Raw genomic sequence first — 22,419 nt, forward strand, 5'->3', positions numbered from 1 at the left:
ATACACAATGGAGTACTACTTGGCAATGAGAAAGAATGAAATACGGCCTTTTGTAGCAATGTGGATGGAACTGGAGAGTGTTATGCTAGGTGAAATAAGTCAGGCAGAGAAAGACAGATACTGTATGTTTTCACTCTTATATGGATCCTGAGAAACTTAACAGAAACCCATGGGGGAGGGGAAGGAAGAAAAAAAAGAGAAGAGGTTAGAATGGGAGAGAGCCAAAGCATAAGAGGCTCTTAAAAACTGAGAAAAACTGAGGGTTGATGGGGAGTGGGGGGGGGGGGGGTAGGTGATGGGCATTGAAGAGGGCATCTTTTGGGATGAGCACTGGGTGTTGTATGGAAACCAATTCGACAATAAATTTCATATATAAAAAAAGTCAGGTGCTTAACCCACTGAGGCACCCAGGTACTCCTCCTGTTAATATTTATCAGTTTAATTTTCAGACCTGGCCAGGGACCACAAGAAAATGGAGGAAAACTTTTTCCTCCCCTACAGCCTCCTAGAAAAGATGACAATTGAGGTTGGTCTGAAGGACAAGTTGGTTAGGTAGGTTGAGTAGGGAGAGAAGGGGAAGGTGTTTCAGACAGTGGGAATGGTATATGAACTCTGGAGAAGCAGGTGCCTTTAAGAAACTGCAAATCATACAGTTTGACTGCAGCTAAGGTCGGAGGGCGGGATGGAGTGGCAGGAAATAAAGCTGCCTGACAGGCAAGGTTGACTCATGAAGTTTGTATTTCACCTAGAATCCGGAGTTTCATTTCAGGTTTGGACTTTTTGTTAAAGATCAGAGGCACATCCTCTTAAGTATGTCATAACATGAAACTAAGAGATCAGAAAAAAAGAGAAGTAATATAAGAAAACTTGGGTTGCAATGACGGTTCCTCCACTCCTTTCTGAGCCTCTGTAAACCAGCGGTGATAATGGCCGCCTCAACAGTTTTGCGAGGATTACACGCAGTAACTTCGGTAAAGTCCCTGGTACGTGGCATTACTCAATGAGTGCTAGTTTTTCCTTTTTTCCTCTGGACCTCATGTGCAAACGGGGCGGAGGCCGCGCCGCTCTCCCGAGCGCCCGCGGAACCCTTGGGTGCGCTGGGCCTCCGCTCAGCCGTGCAGGGGCGCTCTAGGCTGCTCCTCGGCGCTCTGTGGTTTTTCCTCCGCCCCGGAAGTGGTTCCGCGGCAGGGGTTCGTAAGGTCGGGCCATGGGGGGGCAGAGGTTGGGAAGATGGCGTGGCGAGGCTGGGCGCAGAGAGGCTGGGGCTGTGGCCGGGCGTGGGCTCCGCCGGCGGGCGGCCGCAGCTACGAGGACCTCACTGCGGCCCTGGCCCCGCCGCGACTGCTCGGACGCAGGTAAAGATCGCCTCTCCTGGCTTCTTTCTCCTCGGTTCCTCAGCTCTGGCCGAGCATCCTCGGGGGTGCAAGCCGTGGGGTCTCTGGAGCTGCCTTCGCTCACCCCCCTCCTCACCCGTCCCTTCCGGTTTCCGTCCTTTCTTCTCTCTCCTCTGTCCAGTGCTCGCTTCTCGCCGCACCACTCTGCCCCGAGCCGGGGTGCACAGTGACCGGCCCTACTCTCCGTGAGCTCGCGCGGGCTGCTCCTTTTCCCATCCGGAAGGACGTGGGGGGAAGGGGAACTAGTCTCTGAGGGCTGAGGGCGTGCAACCCTCATAATCCCGCGAGGAAGTTACTGGTACCATATTTTTAAGTGAAGCGGTGACACAGGTGTTAGAATAGCAGAATTGAGAGTTTATTCTCTGTCAGTCTTTATAAACCTCTGTTCTACAAATTATTTTCTTTAGCGTTAAGAACTGAGGGAAGACGGGGTCAGAAGAGGGCATCCCTTTGCCTTCTACGAAGTCGTAGGAAAGGCTTTTTTTTTTTTTTTTTTTAAAGAATGGAGACCCTGGAATATTTTGTTTTCACATGATTTGGAAAGAAAACTACAGTACTGGTTTTCCCGAGTAGAAGCTGTATGAAGAGTGTTGTCTATCAGTGTTTGCTGCTTTTGTTTATTCACTTCTAAATTAAGAGAAGAGAAAAATCCCTCAGCTGCCCAAGATTTTGACGTGTATTTAACTTGAAATTTGTTCCTGGGTTTTTGTTTGTTTGTTTGTTTTGAGAGTGAGTAGGGAGAGGGGCAGAAGGAGAGAGAATCTCGAGTGGGCTACACGCGCAGCATGGAGCCCGACACCGGCTCGATCCCACTACTCTAGGATCATGACCTGAGCCGAAATCCAGAGCGGGAAACTCAACCACCTAAGCCACCCAGGTGCCCCTTGTTCCTGTTCTTTAATCCAGAGTTTCATCCTTCCCCGTTTGAGTTGGGAGTTGGTTCCAGATGCCTGGAATCCATCTGATTGTTGATAGCAAGGAAAGGTAGAGCGTTCAACAGAGGGGCGGCCAGTAGCAAATATTGAGGGTCCGTACTGGTAGAGCCATTACCCAATTTTAAGAATCACCCGGAGTGCTTGTAGAATGTATTTTCCAGGCGCCACCCCATCAACTCAGAAGGAGGGTAGGGAGTGGAAGAGCCTGTAGTTCTTACAAGGACTGCAAGTGAATCAGGATAGGGCTTTGTGAAAACTTGCATACACACTGTACTTTAACTTCATGATACACCTTAACATGGAGCTTCAGGCACTAATCTTAAACTCCTGGGGAGATGGAGAATGAGAAGGTCAGGTGGAGGTGGTAATAGATTTCAGGGGTCCAGGTTCCATAGTTTATCCCAAATCCCTATCAGAATTGCATGATTTGAGGGGAAAGAAAAATTAATATGGCTATTAGGAAACAACAGGTGTGTTAATATTAAAAATATGTGTAAGGAACGGAAAGTGAAAGACATTTTTGAGAGAGTATGCGTGTGCCCATGTAAGTAGGGAAAAGGGCAGAGAGGGAGAGGGAGAATCCCAAGCAGACTCCGTGCTGTCACTGCAGGGCCAAGGCAGGTCTTGACCCCATGTACTGTGAGCCTAAGCCAAGAGTTGGACTCTCAGCCAGTTGAGCCACCCAGGTACTCCTCATCTTTTTTTTTTTTTTCAAGCTTGCCATTTATTTGCAGAGTTGGAAAAGGACATTTTTATGGTTGTGTAGAAAAATGTGCATTACAAAAGAATATGAGTAAGCCTGAAATAGTATATATGCCTACTCACCTCTGGAAACAAGCACTTTAAAGTTAATAGGAAGAATGAGTTACCTTGTATGTAACTTTATTAGGTCTGCTTTGACTTCTTGTATTTCTAAGATTAGTATACAGAAGAATGAAGCTAGAGGTGACGTTAAAAGGCAGAGTTCTGGGGTTAATCCTTGTGATTCTGTTATGATAGGCCTGAAGCATGGCTGAGAATTTGCACTACAGGTAGTGATATAAAAGTTCTGTAAACTGGCAGGTCTAAGGCGGTCCACCAGCTAAAAATGGTTTCTACATTTTTAAAGGGTTGCAAAGCAAAATAATATGTGACAGATGTTTCTTCAACTAAAATATTTAGTCTCTGTTCCTTTACAGAAAAAGGAAAAAATATCAGGCTCTTCAGAAGGTTTACCATTTTCAAATTTCTGGCAGCACTTCTGAGAAATGGTTTAGTGTTGAAAGAAGCCTGCATGATTTCATTTGTATGGAAGTATCTAAGAGAATAGTTGGTTGTTCAATTATTTTCCCTGTTTAATTTACCATCTGTTAACTCAGGATAGGTTTTAAGAAAACAATTTGGTCATGCACGTGTTTATGTCAAAATCCCCTCTCCCCTAAAAACATTTATTTTTAAGTGGAATGACTTTATTGTGCGTATCCTTGGACACAAGCTGTCTCCATTTGAACATTAGGCCATTTCTACTCAATTTATCCATGAAAATCTTTAATAACATAGACATTAGTGCCAACTTGTACTTATATCCAAGTTGCACTGTTAAAACAACTCACAAGACAATTCATCATTATGCCAACTAATACATAGATAATACTTTTTTCTATTTAAAAGTTATGGGATCACGTTAAAAAATTGAACTATAACAATTATATGACCAGTAGTGACTCAGCTATTCATGAGATCTTCCCACTTTGAGTGCATTAGACTGCTTTCACAAATTACTGGTTATTGGCGGAAGGACCAAAACAGCAGAGCTAAATGGCAGGCATGTCTTTATGAGATGGTATATGCTTCTAATATCCCTCTCCTCCATTCCGCTCTCCCCTCACACCATCCATTTTATCATGTTTTTGTTTTCCGAATTTACTTAAGGTAAGTGATTTATTAAGTCATCTTTTCCATCTTTTGCACCGATGTGAATGGGTAGCACTAAAGAACCTAAGCTTGTAAATATCTCTAACATTTGCAATTGGAGACATTTATCATGCTTTTCCTTCTTGTTGCATTTTAAGAAATTTAACACAAAACTCCCCCTAAGGACAAGTGTACCTTGTCGTATAATGTGTGATGAAGTACTCTATCTAAAAGCATTTTTGTAAAAAAAAAAAAATTTGTACTAACAGAAAACCGTACTCTAACCAATCTCAGTGATTAGGGGAATTTATTGGTTTTTGCAGTTAAAAAAGTCCAGAAGCAGGACTGGTGAAACAAGATTTGGTGTTTCAGATTGCCACCAGGATTCCATTTTTCTTTATGGCTTGGCTCTGCTTCCTAAGTGTTAGCTTTATTCTCTCAGCATGCTGTCTCATTCTCATATCTCAAAATGACTATTAACAGCTCTTGGGACTATATACTTTTAGGTTCACATCCAGCAGAAAAATTTCTCCAGTATTCAAACAAAGTCTTGAAATTGAATTTCACTGGACCAGCTTGGCCTGATTTGAGATACATGCCCATCCTTGAATCCTTTGAAATTGGCAGAGAGTGGGGTGTGTAGGTTAGCTTAAGCTAGTCCGGAGCCTGGGTGCCTCCCCCAACCAAATGGCTAGAAATTCCAGGACACTATTACGAGAGGGGAAAAAGGGCATGGATGCTGGGGGTCAGTGAGGAATGCTCACTACTGTCAGCCCTAGTTAAATTGTTGTGTTTAAATTCTTTGTTACAAATCTGAATTTTTGTTAGTCCTAGTTAAATAGGATTAACCTATACATAACCTTTTTTTAAGCTTATTTTGAGACAGAATGTGCAAATGGGGGAAGGGCAGAGAGGGAGAGAGAGACATTTCCCAGGCAGGCTCTGCACTGATAGCAGAGAGCCTGATGTGGGGCTCGAACCCACAGACCGTGAGATCATGACCTGAGCTGAAGTCGGATGTTTAACTGACTGAGCCATCCAGATGCCCCTGTACATAACCATTCTAATTGAAGTAGAAATATTGTTAGGAGAGGGGGGGTTAGGTTCTAGCTCTTTGCTATTGAACGTGGTTTGTGAACCATGCTTAGGCATCTCGGACCGTGGTGGCAAAATTATTTTGTGAAAGGCCAGATAGAAAATGACCAGGCCACATATAGTCTCTGTCACATACTCTTTCTTTTTCCTTTAAATAACTCTTTGGGCCACCTGAGTGGCTCATTCTGTTAAGTGTCAGACTCTTGATTTCGGCTCAGGTCATAATCTCATGGTTCATAGGGCCCCACCTCAGGCTCTGGACTGACAGCTGAGGGTCTTGCTTGGGATTCTCTCTCTCCCTTTCTTCCCTTACCTTCACGCTCATGTGCCCTCCCCCCCCCCCCCCAAATAAGTAAACTTTAAAGAAAAATCTTTAAAAATTTAAAACTTAGCTGGAGGGCCAAATCCACCCTACAGGCCAAAGTTTGTCCTTTTGCAGGCTTGTTTAGAAATGCAGAATCTGCTATTTTCCTCACCCCAGGCTTACTGATTTGGAATTTGATATTAACAAGATCTCCAGGTGATTTGTATGTATACTGAAGTTTTTCCCAAACCTGTGGTAAATCCCAACCCTGGCTGCACATGAGAATCAGCTGGGTAGCTCTTTAGTGATGCGTTCATGCCACCTCTGGAGACGAATTGGTATGAAGTGGAGCCATGGTACAGTATTTTTTTAAATATTTTCGAGAGAGAAAGAGAGTATGCACTTTTGTGGGGGGGGGGGGGAGCAAAAAGGGAGACAGGATCTGAATGGGGCTCTGAGCTGACAGACAGCCCAATGCATGGTTTGAACTCACAAACCATGGGATCGTGACCTGAGCTGAAGTCAGATGCTTAACTGACTGAGCCACCCAGGCACCCCCATAGTACAATATTTTTAAGAGCTCACTAGGCAATTCTTATGTGTAGTATAGGGAAAGAAAAGCTGTTTTCCCTGTACCAATCTTACGCCCATTGGCTAGGGCCCTGTATAGACTGACAAAAGATGGATTTGCAACAGAAAAACAAGCTTGTGAACATGTGCATTGGACATACACGTGAGGGTACTCCCTGATGAATAACACAAAGTTAGAATCTGGGTTTATATAGCATTTGAAAAACAACAAAGTTTTAGAGAAATGAGAAGACAAAGGACAAGGACTTTTGAGTTTTTAGGACAGCAAACTGTGGGGAAGCAATATATGAGGGAGCTAATGGATATAAGGCTGTTAGTAGATTTTTCTGGTGCTTTCTCTGGGCACATAAGGGTCTAGAGTTGTCTCATGATTCTATTTTTCCTGGTAGAGGATAGTGGGTACACCTTTACAAATTTATATCCTACTTTTAGGCACATGGGGGCAGGGCAGAGTTTTTCTTATATCTGCTTCTCAGTTGCACTCAGCTCAAAACAGTCCTTATGCCATGGTGGCATGTTCTGCTCTTCAGGAGCCGGGATTGAGAATTACTGTTCTGAGACTAAGCTTTCAGTCATCGCTGCCTCTGCCGCAACTGATGGTAGATTGAAAAACATGGCAGCAGTAATTCACAGCTCCTGTCATCCATTTCTCTTATCTATTTCTCTATTTCCTGAAGCTGGGTTGGTCTTGTGATTTGTTCTGACCAGTAGCTTGTGGCAGAAATAATGTACAAGGTCCAGAGTCTGAGCCTTGAGAGGCCTTGCAGCTTTCACCTTTTCCCTCTTAGAACACTCCCAACTGCCATGACAGAAGCCCCCACTAGCTTGATTACTGAGAGACCATTTGGTGAGAGATGGCCAGCCGATAGCCCATACAGGCCCCAGGTGTGGGAGTGAGGCCATATTAGACTGCCCAGCTCCAGTTGAGTGCTCAAAGGACGGGTTGTGTAAGTGACCATAGGTGAGACCAGAAGGACTGCCCTCCTGAGGGCAGCTAACTTAGAAAGTCTTGAGAAATAATTATGGTTTCAGGACAGTTAAGTTTTGGGGTGGTTTGTGATGCAACAATAAACGAGAAAACTGGGGAAGTTGCTGCCAAATCAGGATCTGCTGACCCAAGTAAGAACTATGCTGCCTTCACCATTATTTTCGCTTGCAAATTGATGCCTTATGTCTTGCCTTCTTATTCAGTTTTGACTTCAGGTATTGAATAGGTATAACACTAATCAAAAGGACATCTGGAACCTAACTGAAAGGATACCTGGGAAACACACTTTTTAGGTTTCCAGCCCCTGTGGTGTATGAATATGTGCTGGGTAATAGGAATAGATGTTCAGTGAACCAATACATTGTACTTAATTCTGTCCAACAAGGTCTGTATGTCTAACTGTAATTCCCAATAATATGTTCTTTATGTGTGTGTGTACATGTACACACACATACATACATACACACACTTTTTTTTTTTTTTTCCTTTGATTTTAAATCTACACTCGTTGTCAGGCTCAAACTCACAACCTGAGTTGCATGCTCCACTGACTGAGCCAGCCAGGAGCCTCTGTGTGTATTTTTTTGTTTTTTTTTTTTTGTTTTTTTTTCTGTTTCACCTTCAAGATACATATATTTATTTTTTTTACCTTCTATAATTTATTTTTTATAATTTACATCCAAGTTGGCACTTGGTGCAACGATGATTTCAGGAGTAGATTCCTTAAGCCCCTTACTCATTTAGCCTATCCCCCTGCCCTCAACCCCTCCAGCAACCCTCCGTTAGTTCTTCATGTTTAACAGTCTCTTATGGTTTTGTCCCCCTCCCTGTTTTTGTATTATTTTTGCTTCCCTTCCCTTATGTTCATCTGTTTTGTATCTTAAAGTCCTCATATGAGTGAAGTCATGTGATATTTGTCTTTCTCTGACTAATTTTGCTTAGCATAATACCCTCTAGTTCTATCCACATAGTTGCAAATAGCAAGATTTTATTCTTTTTGACTGCCAAGTAATACTCCATTGTGTGTATGTGTGTATACACACACATCTTTATCCATTTATCCATTGGTGGACATTTGGGCTCTTTCCATTCTTTGGCTACTGTTGATAGCACTGCTATAAAATTGGGGTTCATGGGTCCCTTCGAAACAGCATACCTGTATCCCTTGGATAAATATCTAGTAGTGCAATTGCTGGGTGGAGGGTAGTGCTATTTGTAATTTTTGAGGAACCTCCATACTTTTCCAGAATGACTGCACCAGTGTGCATTCCCACCAGCTGTGCAAGAGATCTTCTCTCTCCACATCCTTGTCAACCTCTGTTGTTGCCTGAGTTGTTAATGTTAGCCATTCTGACAGGTGTGAGGTGGTATCTCATTGTGATTTTGTATTTCCCTGATGAGTGATGTTGAGTATTTTTTCATGTGTCGATTGGCCATCTGGATGTCTTCTTTAGAGAAGTGTCTATTCATGTCTTTTGCCCATTTCTTCACTGGATTATTTGCTTTTTGGGAGTTGAGTTTGATAAGTTCTCTACAGATCTTGGATACTAACCCTTTATCTGATATGTCGTTTGCAAATACCTTCTCCCATTCCATTGGTTGCCTTTTAGTTTTGCTGATTGTTTCCTTTGCTGTGCAGAAGTTTTTTATTTTGAAGAAGTCACGATAGTTCATTTTTGCTTTGGTTTCCTTTGCCTCCAGAGACGTGTTGAGTAAGAAGTTGCTGCAGCCCAGGTCAAAGAGGTTTCTACCTGCTTTCTCCTCGAGGATTTTGGTGGCTTTCTGTCTTACATTTAGGTCTTTCATCCATTTTGAGTTTGTATCTGTGTATGGTGTAAGAAAGTAGTCCAGGTTCATTTTTCTGCGTGTCGCTGTCAGTTTTCTCAGCACCATTTGCTGAAGAGACTGTCTTTATTCCATTGGCTATTCTTTCCTGCTTTGTCAAAGATTAGTTGGCCATATGTTTCTGGGTCCATTTCTGGGTTGCCTATTCTGTTCCATTGATCTGAGTGTCTGTTTTTGTGCCATGTGTGTATTCTTAATATATGTACTCTGCATCTGAATTTAACCCTGGAGCCAACTTGTGTCACATATTCTTGGTGTCCTTGGCCTCATACATATTTCTAAGGTGAATATTATTCTCAGCAAAAGGTCTGAGTTTGCTTCAAGTTTAGATTCCCGACCTGGTGTGTTTGTGTTCCTTTTCAAACATTGCACTTCAGAATTTGAAATAAGTCGATAAGCTGTGGAAGTAATCTTTCATTAGATCTGATTGAGTACGTTTCTTCTATTATACCATTAGAGATACAAAGAAGTCTCATTCTTCATCTTTCTTGGTCTAATAAGAAAAAAAAGTAATGCCAGGAAACAACGCTGGGTTACAACTTGTGGTCTTTAAAGGGAAGATATTCCTGTTACTTTATGTCACATTTTTGTTTTTTGGCCCAAAGTGGTGATGTTACTTTATTTATTAACCTAGCTCTGTGTTGCTTTGAATTGTTTAATAAAAATTAAATCCAGAGGCACCTGGGTTGCTCAGTTGGTTAAGTGTCTGACTTTGGCTCAGGTTATTATCTCACAGTTCGTGAGTTCCCGTCCCAAGTCAGGCTCTGTGCTAACAGCTGGCCTGCTTCAGATTCTTTGTCTCCCTCTCTCTTTGCCTCTCCCCCACTTGTTCTCTCTCTCTCTCTCTCTCTCTGTCTCTGTCTCTGTCTCTCTCTAACATAAACAAACATTAAAACATAATTTAAAAATTCAATTGTAGAGTGTTAACATTTGCCACCTAAAAATATTTTTAGTGTTTTGATTATTTTGAGAAGGAGAAAGAGAGCATGAGCAGCAGCGGGGCAGAGAGAGAGGGAACACAGAATCCGAAGCAGGATCCGGGCTCTGAGCTGTCAGCACAGAGCCTGAGGTGGGGCCCAAACCATGAGATCATGACCTGGGCTGAGGTCGGACGCTAACCAAACTGAGCCACCCAGGTGCCCCAATATTTGCCACTTTAAAGGTGTTGTCATGAATACATTTGACTGTAAGTAAATTTATTGTTTAAATGAGGGGGGTAGTTTGGGGCGCCTGGGTAGCTCAGTTGGTTAAGCATCCGACTTCAACTCAGGTCATGATCTCATGGTTCGAGAGTTTGAGCCCTGTGTCAGGCCCTGTGCTGACAGCTTGAAGCCTGGAACCTACTTCACATTCTGTGTCTCCTTCTCTCTCTCTGCCCCTCCCCCACTCACACTCTGTGTCTCTCTCTCTCTCTCTCTCTCAAAAATAAAATAAAAACATAAAAAAATTAAAAATAAATGAGGGGAGTAGTTTAAGTAGATGGAGGTAAGTGGCTACTGTCTGCTCAGTGGGTCAAAAATGTCAGTATTTGAGGGGCGCCTGGGTGGTGCAGTCGGTTAAGCGTCCGACTTCAGCCAGGTCACGATCTCGCGGCCCGTGAGTTCGAGCCCCGCGTCCGGCTCTGGGCTGATGGCTCAGAGCCTGGAGCCTGTTTCCGATTCTGTGTCTGCCTCTCTCTCTGCCCCTCCCCTGTTCATGCTCTGTCTCTCTCTGTCCCAAAAATAAATAAACGTTGAAAAAAAAATGTCAGTATTCGAATCTCTTGGCATTCAAGATGACTGCCCCGGGGCGGCTGGGTGGCTCAGGCAGTTAAGCACCGGACTTCCGGCTGAGGTCATGATCTCACAGTTCGCAACGGACTCTGTGCTGACAGCTCAGAGCCTGGAGCCTGCTTTGGATTCTGTGTCTCCCTCTTTCTCTGTCCCTTCCCTACTCACGCTCTGTCTCTCCTTCTCTCAAAAATAAACATTTAAAAAAAGATGACTGCCCCAAATCTAGGCATTTACATCCCCATTCAAGGCAAACAGAAGGGGCGAGGGGTGTGACCTTGGAGATATGACAGTTTTTATCAGATAAGCAAAATCTTCCCAAGAGGTACCTAAAAAATTCTTTTTTTGTTTTTTAAGTGTATTTATTTATTATTGGAAGAGGGAGAGTGTGAGCTGGGGAGGGGCAGACAGAAAGGGAGAGAGAGAATCCCAAGCAGTCTCCATGCCAGCAGCACAGAGCCTGACATGGGGCTCCAACCCACAAACTGTGAGATCATAACCTGAGCTGAAACCAAGAGTCAGATGCTTAACCGACTGAGTCACTCTGGGGAACCCCTAAAAAACTCTTCTCTCTCATTTTGTCAGAATTCTGTAATATGGCCACCTTCTGCCATAAAAGATGCTGGAAAAGTGAAGATACTTATCTTTTTTAGTCTCTGCAGAAAAAGGCAAGAGAAAAAGAACTAGACATAGATTTGGGATTAGCTATTTAACAGTATTTGCTAAAGGATATTCATAATTCTGGTAACAGGGCTCTGAAGGAAGTTCAGAGCCAGTCAGGGCAACATTGGCTTTGTTTGAATAAGCTCATCACTTTTCAAAATAGATTTCCTTGAAAAGAATAGCACTTATTTAGAAGTATAAGTTATGAGTTATTAAAGATTTGGAGGTAAATTACTTTATCACTATTGCCCACCCTCACTATGTGACTTCTGAGAAGTTGATTTGTGGAGTGGACTCAGAATTTTGAAAGAGCATACTAGGCAAGTAATAGTAATAATAGTCACTATGCCATTTTTCTGAGTTTCGTTTGTTTCCAGATGCCTACTAGACACCATCTAGGTATCCTACAATGCTAACAATACTTGATGTGTGTAAGTGTTAAGTGTATGGCCCATGGATTGTGGCAAATGTATACACCTATGGAACCATCACTGAAAGATAAACATTGTTTTGCTCAACAGTGTTCCTGAGATTGATCCATAATGTGTGATCAGTAGTTTTTTGTTGAGTAGTACTGCATTGTATGAATATTCCACAGTTTATCCTTTCCCCTTTTGATGGAAATTGAAGTTCCAGTTCTTTGGCTATTAGAATAGAGCTGCCATGACCACAAGCATTTTGAACACTGCCCAACATGGAATTTTTCATGTTTTATCTTCCAGTTTCCTATATTAGTGCTTCTGATTTCCCTTGTCTTGGTGAATACTACCATCTTCCTTTCAGTTATTCTTAATAGAACTAACAATCATTCTTGACCTCCTTCTAATATAATTATTGACCTTTGTTAGGGACTGGGCTTAGTGATAGAGGTACAGTGAATACAGAATTGTCCAGTTGTGGTAGAGGCAATAGTTGATGTAAGTAAAAGAGTCTATACAGGTTGCTTTGGGACTCTAGGAGTCCAAAGGAGACCCCCACTCTGGGCTTCCTGGAGGAGGAGATAAAGGTACCAAAGGGAGGTACCAGACAGAGGAGTAGCCCTGCTGAGTTTGATGGAAGAATGGAAAATTATTGTGGGGTTTAGAGCAGGAGAATGACATTACATTTGTGCTTAATAAAATGTGGAGGATGAATTGGAGTGGGACAATATTAGAAGCAATGAGACCTGTTAGAAAATAGTAGAGTATTCCAAGTCAGAAGGGATGAACTAAGGAGTTGTATTGGAATTGGGGAGAGATTTTTGGCCCTCTGAAGAGGCATTTGAGGAACTGTTGAATGTTTGAGAAAAAGTGGTAGGAGAAAAAACAGTATGTTAAGGTAAAATGTTTGGAGTTAAGTAAGCTGTTGTTGTAATCCAGGCATGAGGTGAGGGACTAAGAATGAAAAAAATATTTTTATTTGACAGAGTTTGTTTTTCATTGGATGGAAAGAGTAAAGGAGAGAGAGAACTCCAAAATGACATCTAGATTTTTTAACCTCAGTGATTGAAAGAACTGTGGTCTCTCCAAAAGATTGAGGATGTCAGCTATTTGCAACTATGTGGATGGAACTAGAGAGTATTATGCTAAGCGAAATTAGAGAAAGACAAATATCATATGACTTCACTCATATGAGAAATTTAAGATACAAAACAGGTGAACATAAGGGAAGGGAAGCAAAAATAATATAAAAACAGGGAGGGGGACAAAACAGACTTAAATATAGAGAACAAACTGAGGGTTGCTGGAGGGGGCTGTGGGTACGGGGATGGTCTAAATGGGTAAGGGGCATTAGGAATCTACTCTTGAAATCATTGCACTACATGTTGCACTAACTTGGATGTAAATTAAAAAAGAAAAAGAAAAAGATTGGGGATGTCAGAAAATGGAGCTGTTTATAGAGGCAGAGTTTTCTTTTAACACATTGGTTTTAAAGTAATTGGGAGCATATCCAAATGGAAATATTCAGTATATGGTTGGAAATACAATATAGAAGATGGAAGTTAAGACTAAAGAAATATATTTGAATCATTTACTTACAAGTCATCCAGGCCACAGAAATACATTAATTCTTCAAAGTTTTGGAAGGCCTTTCAGATTTCTGCTTTCAAGGAGCTTTGAGTCTGGAAAGATGGTATGTTTAGAGTACAATGGGAACAAACAGCAAGGGGATTCTACATTGTCTACTTAGGAGAAGTTAGAGTTTTACAAAAGAAAAAAAAAAACTCTTCATGAATTTGTATCGGTTGAATGGAGAGTGTGTAGAGGAACTATTGGAGCCTTTGAGAATATCTGTCACTAAGGGATAGGAAAAAAGAAGGAACCATGAGGAAAGTGAATTTGAAGAATAGGGAATGCAGTCTTACGGGAACTAGGCAGAGCTGGTAAGTATCATCGATAGTGTCAAATATTTTGAGGTCAAGCTATGAGGACTTAAAACAACAAAACCTGGGTGAGCCTGGGTGGCTCAGTTGGTTGAGCGTCCGACTTCGGTTCAGGTCATGATCTCACGGTTCATGAGTTCAGACCCTATTTCAGGCTCTGTGCTGACAGCTTGGAGTCTGGAGGCTGCTTCGGATTCTGTGTCTCCCTCTCTCTCTGTTCTTCCCCCGTTCATGCTCTGTCCCTCTCTCTCTCCTTCAAAAATAAATAAAAACATTAAAAAAAATAATAAATAAAGTTGCTATATTTTTCTAGAAAGGCACAGTTCAGTGTTTTGACTTAGAATTCTACCTGGGAGTAGGCATCTTGGCTTCTTTGGAGCTACAGAGTGAGAATGAACTAAGATGTTGATGGCAGGCCAGGGGTGAGGCTCATAGAGGTTGATGTTTCCAAGACAGTGCTCTTGGTAATCTCTTATTTTCCCCTTAAAGGTTTAACTTTTTTATTCAGCAAAAATGTGGATTCAGAAAAGCACCCAGGAAGGTTGAACCTAGAAGATCAGACACTGGAACAACTGGTGAAACATACAAGAGAAGTGCTTTGATTCCTCCTGTAGAAGAAACAGTCTTTTATCCTTCTCCCTATCCTATAAGGACCCTTATAAAGCCCTTGTTTTTCACTGTTGGGGTAAGTGCTCATGTCACTAGGAGTCCCCTAACTTGCTGCTGGTGTAGTGTTGAAGTACTGTTTGTCCTATTTGGTCTATCTTAAAGGCAAGTGGAGGAGGATTTAAAGGATCTGGGTATCTGGGGTCATGAATGATTACAGGAGAATGTGAATTTAATAATTACTATTAGAATCTGGTTCATTTATGTAAGCCCTGGAGAAGAAACTTATGGGCCTCTTATTTGGGGTAACTTTTCATGTGATACTAAGTTGATACTTTGAATTTTATTTGAAAATTTCTGGCTGTAAACAGGCTCCAGGGTACTGTGGAGTTAATAAAATGTGGGAACAGTTAAATATTCTTTTCACCTAATAGGTTTTACTGTGCCAGATGTTCCTGTTCCTTCTGTTGCTTTGTAAGAAACAATGAAAATGAAATATTGTCCTTGGAACTATGTGTAGATCTATTTCTCTTTTGAATTTATTTTGTGATATATTAATTTTATGTAGTTTACAGGCTGTGCATTTGGATCAGCTGCCATTTGGCAATATGAATCACTGAAATCCAGGGTCCAGAGTTATTTTGATGGTATAAAAGCTGATTGGTTGGATAGCATAAGACCACAGAAGGAAGGAGACTTCAGAAAGGAGGTAAAGATAAACATGGCTTTCTTCTAGTTGATCATAAATTTTGAAGTCTGGTTATTTGTGAAGTGTTTTTAGTGACTGGCGACCTTTAGATCAGCAAATATGTAGTTAGTGAATTTAATATTCTTCTTTAGAGTCATTTCATTGTGGTGAGTATTTACTTATGCTTTGTATGTCTGGCAATATTGTACTTGACAGTGTTCCAGGAAGTTTGTACCTCTACCCACATGTATCAAAAATCAAGTTGTTAAAAATTAATGTTGTGGTGTCTCTCTCAGCCCTACTAAAGTTGAAGGGCTGCTGTTTTGTATCACCTTGCTGGATTATTTTAGAGTCCATATTAGAATCATAAGCAGTTTTTCAAAACATTTATGCTTCAGGTATAGAAATATTATGTGGATTTTATTTTTAAGTAATCTCTACACCCAGTGTGGGGCTCATACTTACAGCCCTGAGATCAAGAGTCATATGCTCCACTGACCAAACCAGCCAGGCACCCCTATTATGTGGATTTTAAAAAGCTCGGTGACATGTTTACATACCTTTGATAAATACCCTCTGTGGAGTATTTCTAACTGCTCAGGGCATGAGGATGCAAGAAAAGGGTACAAATATAGAGCTTTTAGAACTTTTCATTATTTCACATGTAAGTTGGTGACCCTCTTTCAATTTCTTAACTGTTTTTTTTTGTTTTACAAATACTGCCTTTCAAATAAAATATGTTTATGTCATTTGGCAATACTTATTGAGCACTGAGGCCTTAAGTTAATATGTGGATCCAGGTTCATTTGGTTTTCAAGCACCTTTGGTTTTTTTGTGTGTGACACATGCCTCTCTACTTGGGAGAGAAAGTTGACGTCTGCTTAATTTTCTCCTAATGATAATTCAGCGTTCTTCAAAGGACAAAGAAGTATTCATTCTTTGTTTCCCCATAGACATGCAAGTAGCATGAGCCGTACCTGTTTTAGAGAGGCTGGTGTCAGAAGGACAGTGGGTGTAATATTTGCAGGTGAAAGCTACAATAGTTAACAGTGATTTATTTAGTACAATATGTTTGAGGAGGTAATAACACTGACCTGTTCCATAATCTTGGATTCCTTAAAATGCTATGGGTTTCCAGCACATGGCTGTATTATAAAGTTTTGATGGCCCAGTTGGTTCTTTAGAATGGTGAAAAGTGACACAAGCAATATACATAATCTTTTCCAAAGATGCATTTGTTTATACTAGGTAAACAAATGATAGGTTATAAAATATAAAATCCATGACCATTTAAGGAAATTAGAACGATACATAAATATAACATGGGGAGCAAAAGCCCTGGGAACCCCTGCCACACCACTATATATTGTAGGGAGTAAGGTCTGAAAGCTCATACACAATTGAATTATAAATACAAAAATGGAATCATTGTATATGGATCAGTATACATACTGATCTGTAACTTTTTTTTTTTTAACGTTGGATTTCTTTCTGTACAAAGTATGGTTCAATTTCATAGTTAGAATTTGTTTTTTAGGCGCACCTGGATGGCTCAGTTGATGAAGCATCCAATTCTTGATCTCAGCTCAGGTCAATCATGATCTCATGGTTGGTGAGATCGAGCTCCATGTTGGGTTCTGTGCTGATAGCGCGGAACCTGTTTGGGACTCTCTCTCCATCTCTGCCCCTCTCTGTGCGTGTTTTTTTTTTTTTTTTTCTCTCTCTCTCTCTCAAATAAATAAACTTAAAAAAGATATATTTTTTCACTTTAAAACTTTCGTCATGGAAAAATTTCAAACAGATATAATAAAGAAAAATATAATGAACCCCTGTCATCCATCTTCAGTGATTGTTGACACAAGGCCAACTTTGTTTCCCTTCTCTCCCCACCACAGATTATTGTAAAGCAAATCCTAGGCTTATTTTGATGTGTGTCTTTTTTTCTAAACCTCAAATTATCATACCTTAAAAGGTAATTTTAGAAAATATTCTTGGTTAGGATTCTAAAACTAGATTGGACCTTGGTGAATAATCACTTAAATTTGATACCTATCTACATCTGATAGCATGCTAGGTGATAGCATGCTAGGTGCTTTATGTTATTGATATTTCTCACAACAGTACTGCCACTTGTCTGTTTACTGTCTGCATTTCATATGTCAGATAACAAGTTTAGGAGTAATTTGTCTGATGTCCCAGAGCTAGACAGTCGCTCTGTAGAGAATGTAAGCTAGCTATAAAGCACCTGCTTTTCTGTTTTGCCACATTTATTATGTCTGTTTATTGGTAAGTTTAAAATAGTTTCTTAACGTTTATTCATTTTTGAGAGACAGAGACAGTGCAAGCAGGGATGGGGAAGAGAGAGAGGGAGACACAGAATCCGAAGCAGGCTCCTGGCTCCAGACTCTAAGCTGTCAGCATAGAGCCTGACATGGGGCTCGAACTCAGGAACTATGAGATCGTGACCTGAGCTGAAGTTGACTCTTAACCGACTGAGCCACCCAGGCGTCCCTGTTTATGGGTATTTTTACACATGAGGAATCTTTTTATGCACAAAGCTTTTTCTCTCTGGCTTTTCATTTTTCTAGCCCGAAAGTATTTACCATATGGTGATAGGCAATTTTCCTTCTGTTTTAGATTAACAAGTGGTGGAATAACCTAAGTGATGGCCAGCGGACTGTGACAGGTTTGTGTTAGCTTACACGTTTTAGCCATTCAAGGGAAGAGAAATCAAACCAAAAGGTACAGTATGTCACAGTCAATGGCTTTTGTACTCTGCTCACCAGTGGTTTAGAAGACAGAGTCTCTGTACCTTCAGGCTAATGTAATAATATAACAAGTAGTGTGGCATAATGGTATACATGATGCTGTGGGTCAATTGCTTTCTAATTTTGACGTAGTATGACACTGATCAAATAATCTATCTTTGTTGTAGAATCCTAGCTTGTGTAATAGGTTGTATTTATTACTTCCCTATTAAAGAAATTAAAGGGGATATTGATTAAGCACCTTCTTTATGCAGAATGCTTTATACACATTCTCTCCCTACCTCACAGGGTTGTTTACCGGGTAGTTATCTCCCTTTTTACCAATAAGGAATGGCTTTCAGAGAAGGAACTTTTCCAAAGGTCACACTGCTAGTAAGTAGGAGAGCTAAGTTGCAAAACCCAGGTCTGTCTCATTCTGAAGCTGGTTTTCTCTTTACCATGCTGTTTATAAAATCCTCTTTGAATAAATATAAGCATGCCATGCATGTCACCATGATAATTTAATTTTTGTTCTTTGTAAATTTTTATGACAAAGCTGGCTTTTCAAAGTAACACACAATATTTTATGGACTTAGTTACTTGAGAAATTTGGGGAAATGGATTTGAAAGTTTAACAATTGTACAGATAGGAAAAAAAAATCTTCCTAGAAAAATAGCAAAATACTGCTTTTTCTCAAATACAGTTAGTCTTAATGGTACTCCTAATTTTTTTACCTACCTAAGTGGAGAAAACGTGCTTATTTTCTTCCTTTGGACTCTTTCCTCTGCCTGGAAGGTTTACTTTTTCTGTCTCCTTGTTGGAACCTGAACGGGTTTTTTAAGCTTATGCTTCAGACATTTCTTCTCATAGGAAACGTTACTGGACTGAAGTGGGTCTGCTCCTTGCTGAGCTATAGACCGACTACACAGGTGGAGTTGCCTCACAAGGTTATCCTTATTTGTACAGATAAGGAGACCATGGGGAATAGTTTCCGAAGCCATGACTCTCTGACAGGGGCAAGCAGGCTCCTTTCATCAGGGCTTGAGATGAATATTGAGAAGGCACTTTGTGATTTGTCCGTACAGGCTTCCCCTCACATGTTTCTTCTCCTGTTACAGCAGTTCATTAGTATCTAAAAGATGAAAGTGACCATTAGGCAGAAGCTTCTGGGAGTTTCCTGAGTTCAGGGAGTCTTGCTGGTAACAGAAGTGCTTTCATTTTTTTGAACTCATTGCACTTTTTAATCATTTATAACACAGCCTGCCTTAGTAATTGTGCATGCAGCATCCTAAAGGACAACGGTGAGATTTTTTTTTTTTTTTTTCACTTTTTGTAGCAACTAGCACTTGTCTTGCACACACAGTAAGGGCACTTGATGAAAATCTGTTAAGTGAATGAATGTTAAATGGACTCTTGAATCAAAGGATTGAGATTTTTCAAAAGTATATTGCCATACTGTAGAATTGATTAGTCAGTGAGGTTTAATAAATATGATACCTTTCAAGATAGCTCTATACTAGCACATATCTTTCCATTGGGATTAACAGGAGAGTTTTGGTTTGTTTGCTTGTTCTCTGAAAGTAACCAAAATTAACAGTATTTCCTTGGGATAGCAAAGTTTTGATTTCCTTTGACATTTTCAGATTTTATGCCATTAAATATTTGAAGAAACTTGGGGTCAGAATTTAAAATATTTCTCATGCCAGGGGTGCCTGCCTGGTTGCTCAGTTGGTTAAGCATCTGACTCTTGGTTCTGGCTCAGGTTGTGATCTAGCGGTTCATTGAGCCCATGTTGGGCTGTGTCCTGACAGTGTGGAGCCTGCTTGGAATTCTCTCTCCCCTTTTCTCTGCCCATCCCCTGCTCGCGCATGTGCTCTCTCAAAATAAACATTAAAAAAATAAAATATTTCTCATGCCAGTACATAGCGTATTCAAAGAAATTGGTATTTGGAGATAACTGAAAATCAGAATTTCCCCTAGCTTTTTTCTTTTCTTTTAGTCTAATCATTTATTTGGCACATAGGATGTAGCAGTAGGAAGAGACAGATGTTTTTAATCTAACTAGCAGCTTGTATGTAAAGTATTTTGAACCACATAAACATGAGCAGTCATGCCAAATCCTTATTGTGAAGTTATCTAAGTGACTTTAAAAGCTGAGGAAATGCTCTTTGATCCATTCAGTGTCACCTCAGACTTCTGTTGTAGGAAATAATTATTTTGGTAGCAGTGAGTCTAGCTATACAACATTTGTTAGTAATGTTTAATAAGTTAACTATATACTAAGAGTCTCATGTTTATGTGCTATTCTCACGATTACAGTTACGTCTTGTCTCTTCAGAAGTGTCCGTTCATCCAGCTTCCTTGCTTAGCTCTCCCAGTTGCTTCCTTTGGGCTGATTCTAAATGAGGTTGGCTTAGCTCCTGATTTTATTTGAGGATTGATTTATGGGGTGACAGATGGACTCTGTACCACTCTCTTTCTTGGATAGCACGTGTTTTCTGTTGTTGTTTTGTTTTCCTTTTTGCATTTTGAAAGAACTTGAAAAGTCCTTTCAAAGCTCTTTGAGACCAGTGTGTTTCTTTGCTTTGTAGTATTCACTCCTGGGTAGTGGCAACATGAAAGCTCTGGTAGGTTAAGGATGTCTGATTGTTACATTGAACATTTCACATAAGGACTCCTTGCTGTCTGAATCTAATGAGCTCCTGAATTTGGATGGCAAGATTTTGGATATAGGAAGTTCAGGCACATAGTTGAGGCATAGGAAATGTTTGGTTCCCGAGCTTGAGATAGCAAGGGGTATCTCAGATTTACCCATATCTCTTTGGTTCCTAGGTTTAGATAAGAACAAATCATAAAGGATACCTGTAATTTATTGTTAAGGTAGAGTCCAGTGATGAGGTGAAAAACCTCCCTGCCTTAGAGTTGATGATGTCCAGTTTGGAATCCCTGGTTTTGACTCAATCTCAACCTGTCCCTGGGAATCCCTTTTTCAAGTGTGCTAGAGAACTGGTCTTGCTCCTTGTTTTTCCTCCCTGTTTGGTTATTTTGGGGATTTTTTTTTTTAATTTTTGGTATTAATCTTAATTACTACACAGAAATCTCTCCCCAAACTTCACATTTCTTTGAACAGTTTTTATATGTTCACTTGGTATTTGTAGGTGCATCAGATAGCATTCTTCAGGTTAGACTTGTGCCTGATGCTTTTACACTTAAGCTCTTCTCCTGTTCTGTTGCGTTGATCTGCAAGGCTTTTAAACCTGTACTTGAAGTCCCTAGGCAGCCTCTAAGGAGAGGATTTCCTCTACTTTCTAGCTTTCAGACACTTGCCGGGTTTTCCTGTTAACCCAGCAGAATGTTTACTTTACTATTTGGTAAAACTGAGAGAGAAGAACCTACCAAATTATTGTATCTGATGAAGGAGGAGACAGGAAGGAGGAGGATGGGAAGAGAAGACTGGAGAAAACAGTGCCCCGTCCATATCTATTGTCAGCCCCAAAGTTTAGGCACTGCTACCCTAGGGCCTTGACCCTTCTGCCCCAACTTCTAGAGTCTATTTTTTTTTTTTTTTTTAACATTTGTTTATTTTTGAGAGAGAGAGAGAGCGTGTGCGCGCACAAGCAGGAGAGGGGCAGAGTATAAAGGGAGACAGAGGATCCTAAGCAGGCTCTGTGCTGATGTAGAGAGCCTGATGTGGGACTTAAACTCATGAGCCATGAGATCATGACCTGAGCCAAATTCGGACACTTAACCTACTGAGCTACCCAGGTGCCCCTAAAGTCTGTTTTTCCTTTGCTTTCTGCTTCTACCAGGATTACTTTATTTTTTAGTTTCAATTTTCTTTCCCCTTATACCTTTCAAAGATTTTGAGCTATACTTCCTAGACTAAGGTCTGCTTCCCTGTTCCTGAAGTTGTTCATAAGGCAGTGTTTACTTGGTCTTCTAGTTAATCTTAACCCTTTAATTTGTCACTGTTTTTCCTGAAACTCGTGGTTTCTCAGTCTTCAGACAAGTTATTTTTATAGGGTAAAGAAAAAACTAATGGTTGAGTGCCAGTTAGGCTTCAAGTACTAGGATAGGTACTTTACATACATACTGTTATCCTTATTATTAGTCTTCATTGAAAGAGCCCTGTTAGTGGTGTCCTTATTGTTCAGAATGGGTAACTGAGGGTCAGAGAGGTTAAATAACTTGTCTGATACCACACAGTTTTAGCTGGAGATGGGGAACACACTCCCTTCTTAGTTTAAATAATAGACTTTTGATTACGTCTTTTCACTTTCAACTATAGCAGATCATCACTAAATTACCTTTCTGGTGAATCACACTGCCTACTCCCATCCCAGGTATTTGGGTGTTTATTGACAGCCCAAATTGCAGCAAATTGCCCCGAAATGGCAGGCGGGCATAGGATGGCTGGGATAAAAGGGAGCCCTTTTTTGGCTACTTAGATTAGTCTTTGCCATTGTAAAATGAATAAATGTGCATGTAAACAGATTAAAATAGTGGTAAAGAATATATAAAGTGAAAAATAAGTCTTT

At 40.7% G+C, this 22,419-nt stretch overlaps 1 protein-coding gene across 2 annotated transcripts in view; it reads left to right on the forward strand.

The window, feature by feature from the left end:
• Positions 1–1,198: 1,198 nt before the first annotated feature.
• Positions 1,199–22,419, forward strand: part of PARL (presenilin associated rhomboid like) — a 50,137-nt gene continuing 28,916 nt past the window's right edge. For both annotated transcript variants that reach the window (XM_004001479.6, XM_011286065.4), the window contains exons 1-4: positions 1,199–1,355; positions 14,329–14,524; positions 15,014–15,154; positions 17,771–17,819. In XM_004001479.6, the coding sequence (XP_004001528.2) occupies positions 1,231–1,355; positions 14,329–14,524; positions 15,014–15,154; positions 17,771–17,819 (511 nt within the window). In that variant the 5' untranslated portion in view covers positions 1,199–1,230. The remainder of the gene's footprint in view (positions 1,356–14,328; positions 14,525–15,013; positions 15,155–17,770; positions 17,820–22,419) is intronic.

The sequence above is a fragment of the Felis catus genome, chromosome C2 (assembly GCF_018350175.1).
Source record: "Felis catus isolate Fca126 chromosome C2, F.catus_Fca126_mat1.0, whole genome shotgun sequence".
Classification (NCBI taxonomy): Eukaryota; Metazoa; Chordata; class Mammalia; order Carnivora; family Felidae; genus Felis; species Felis catus.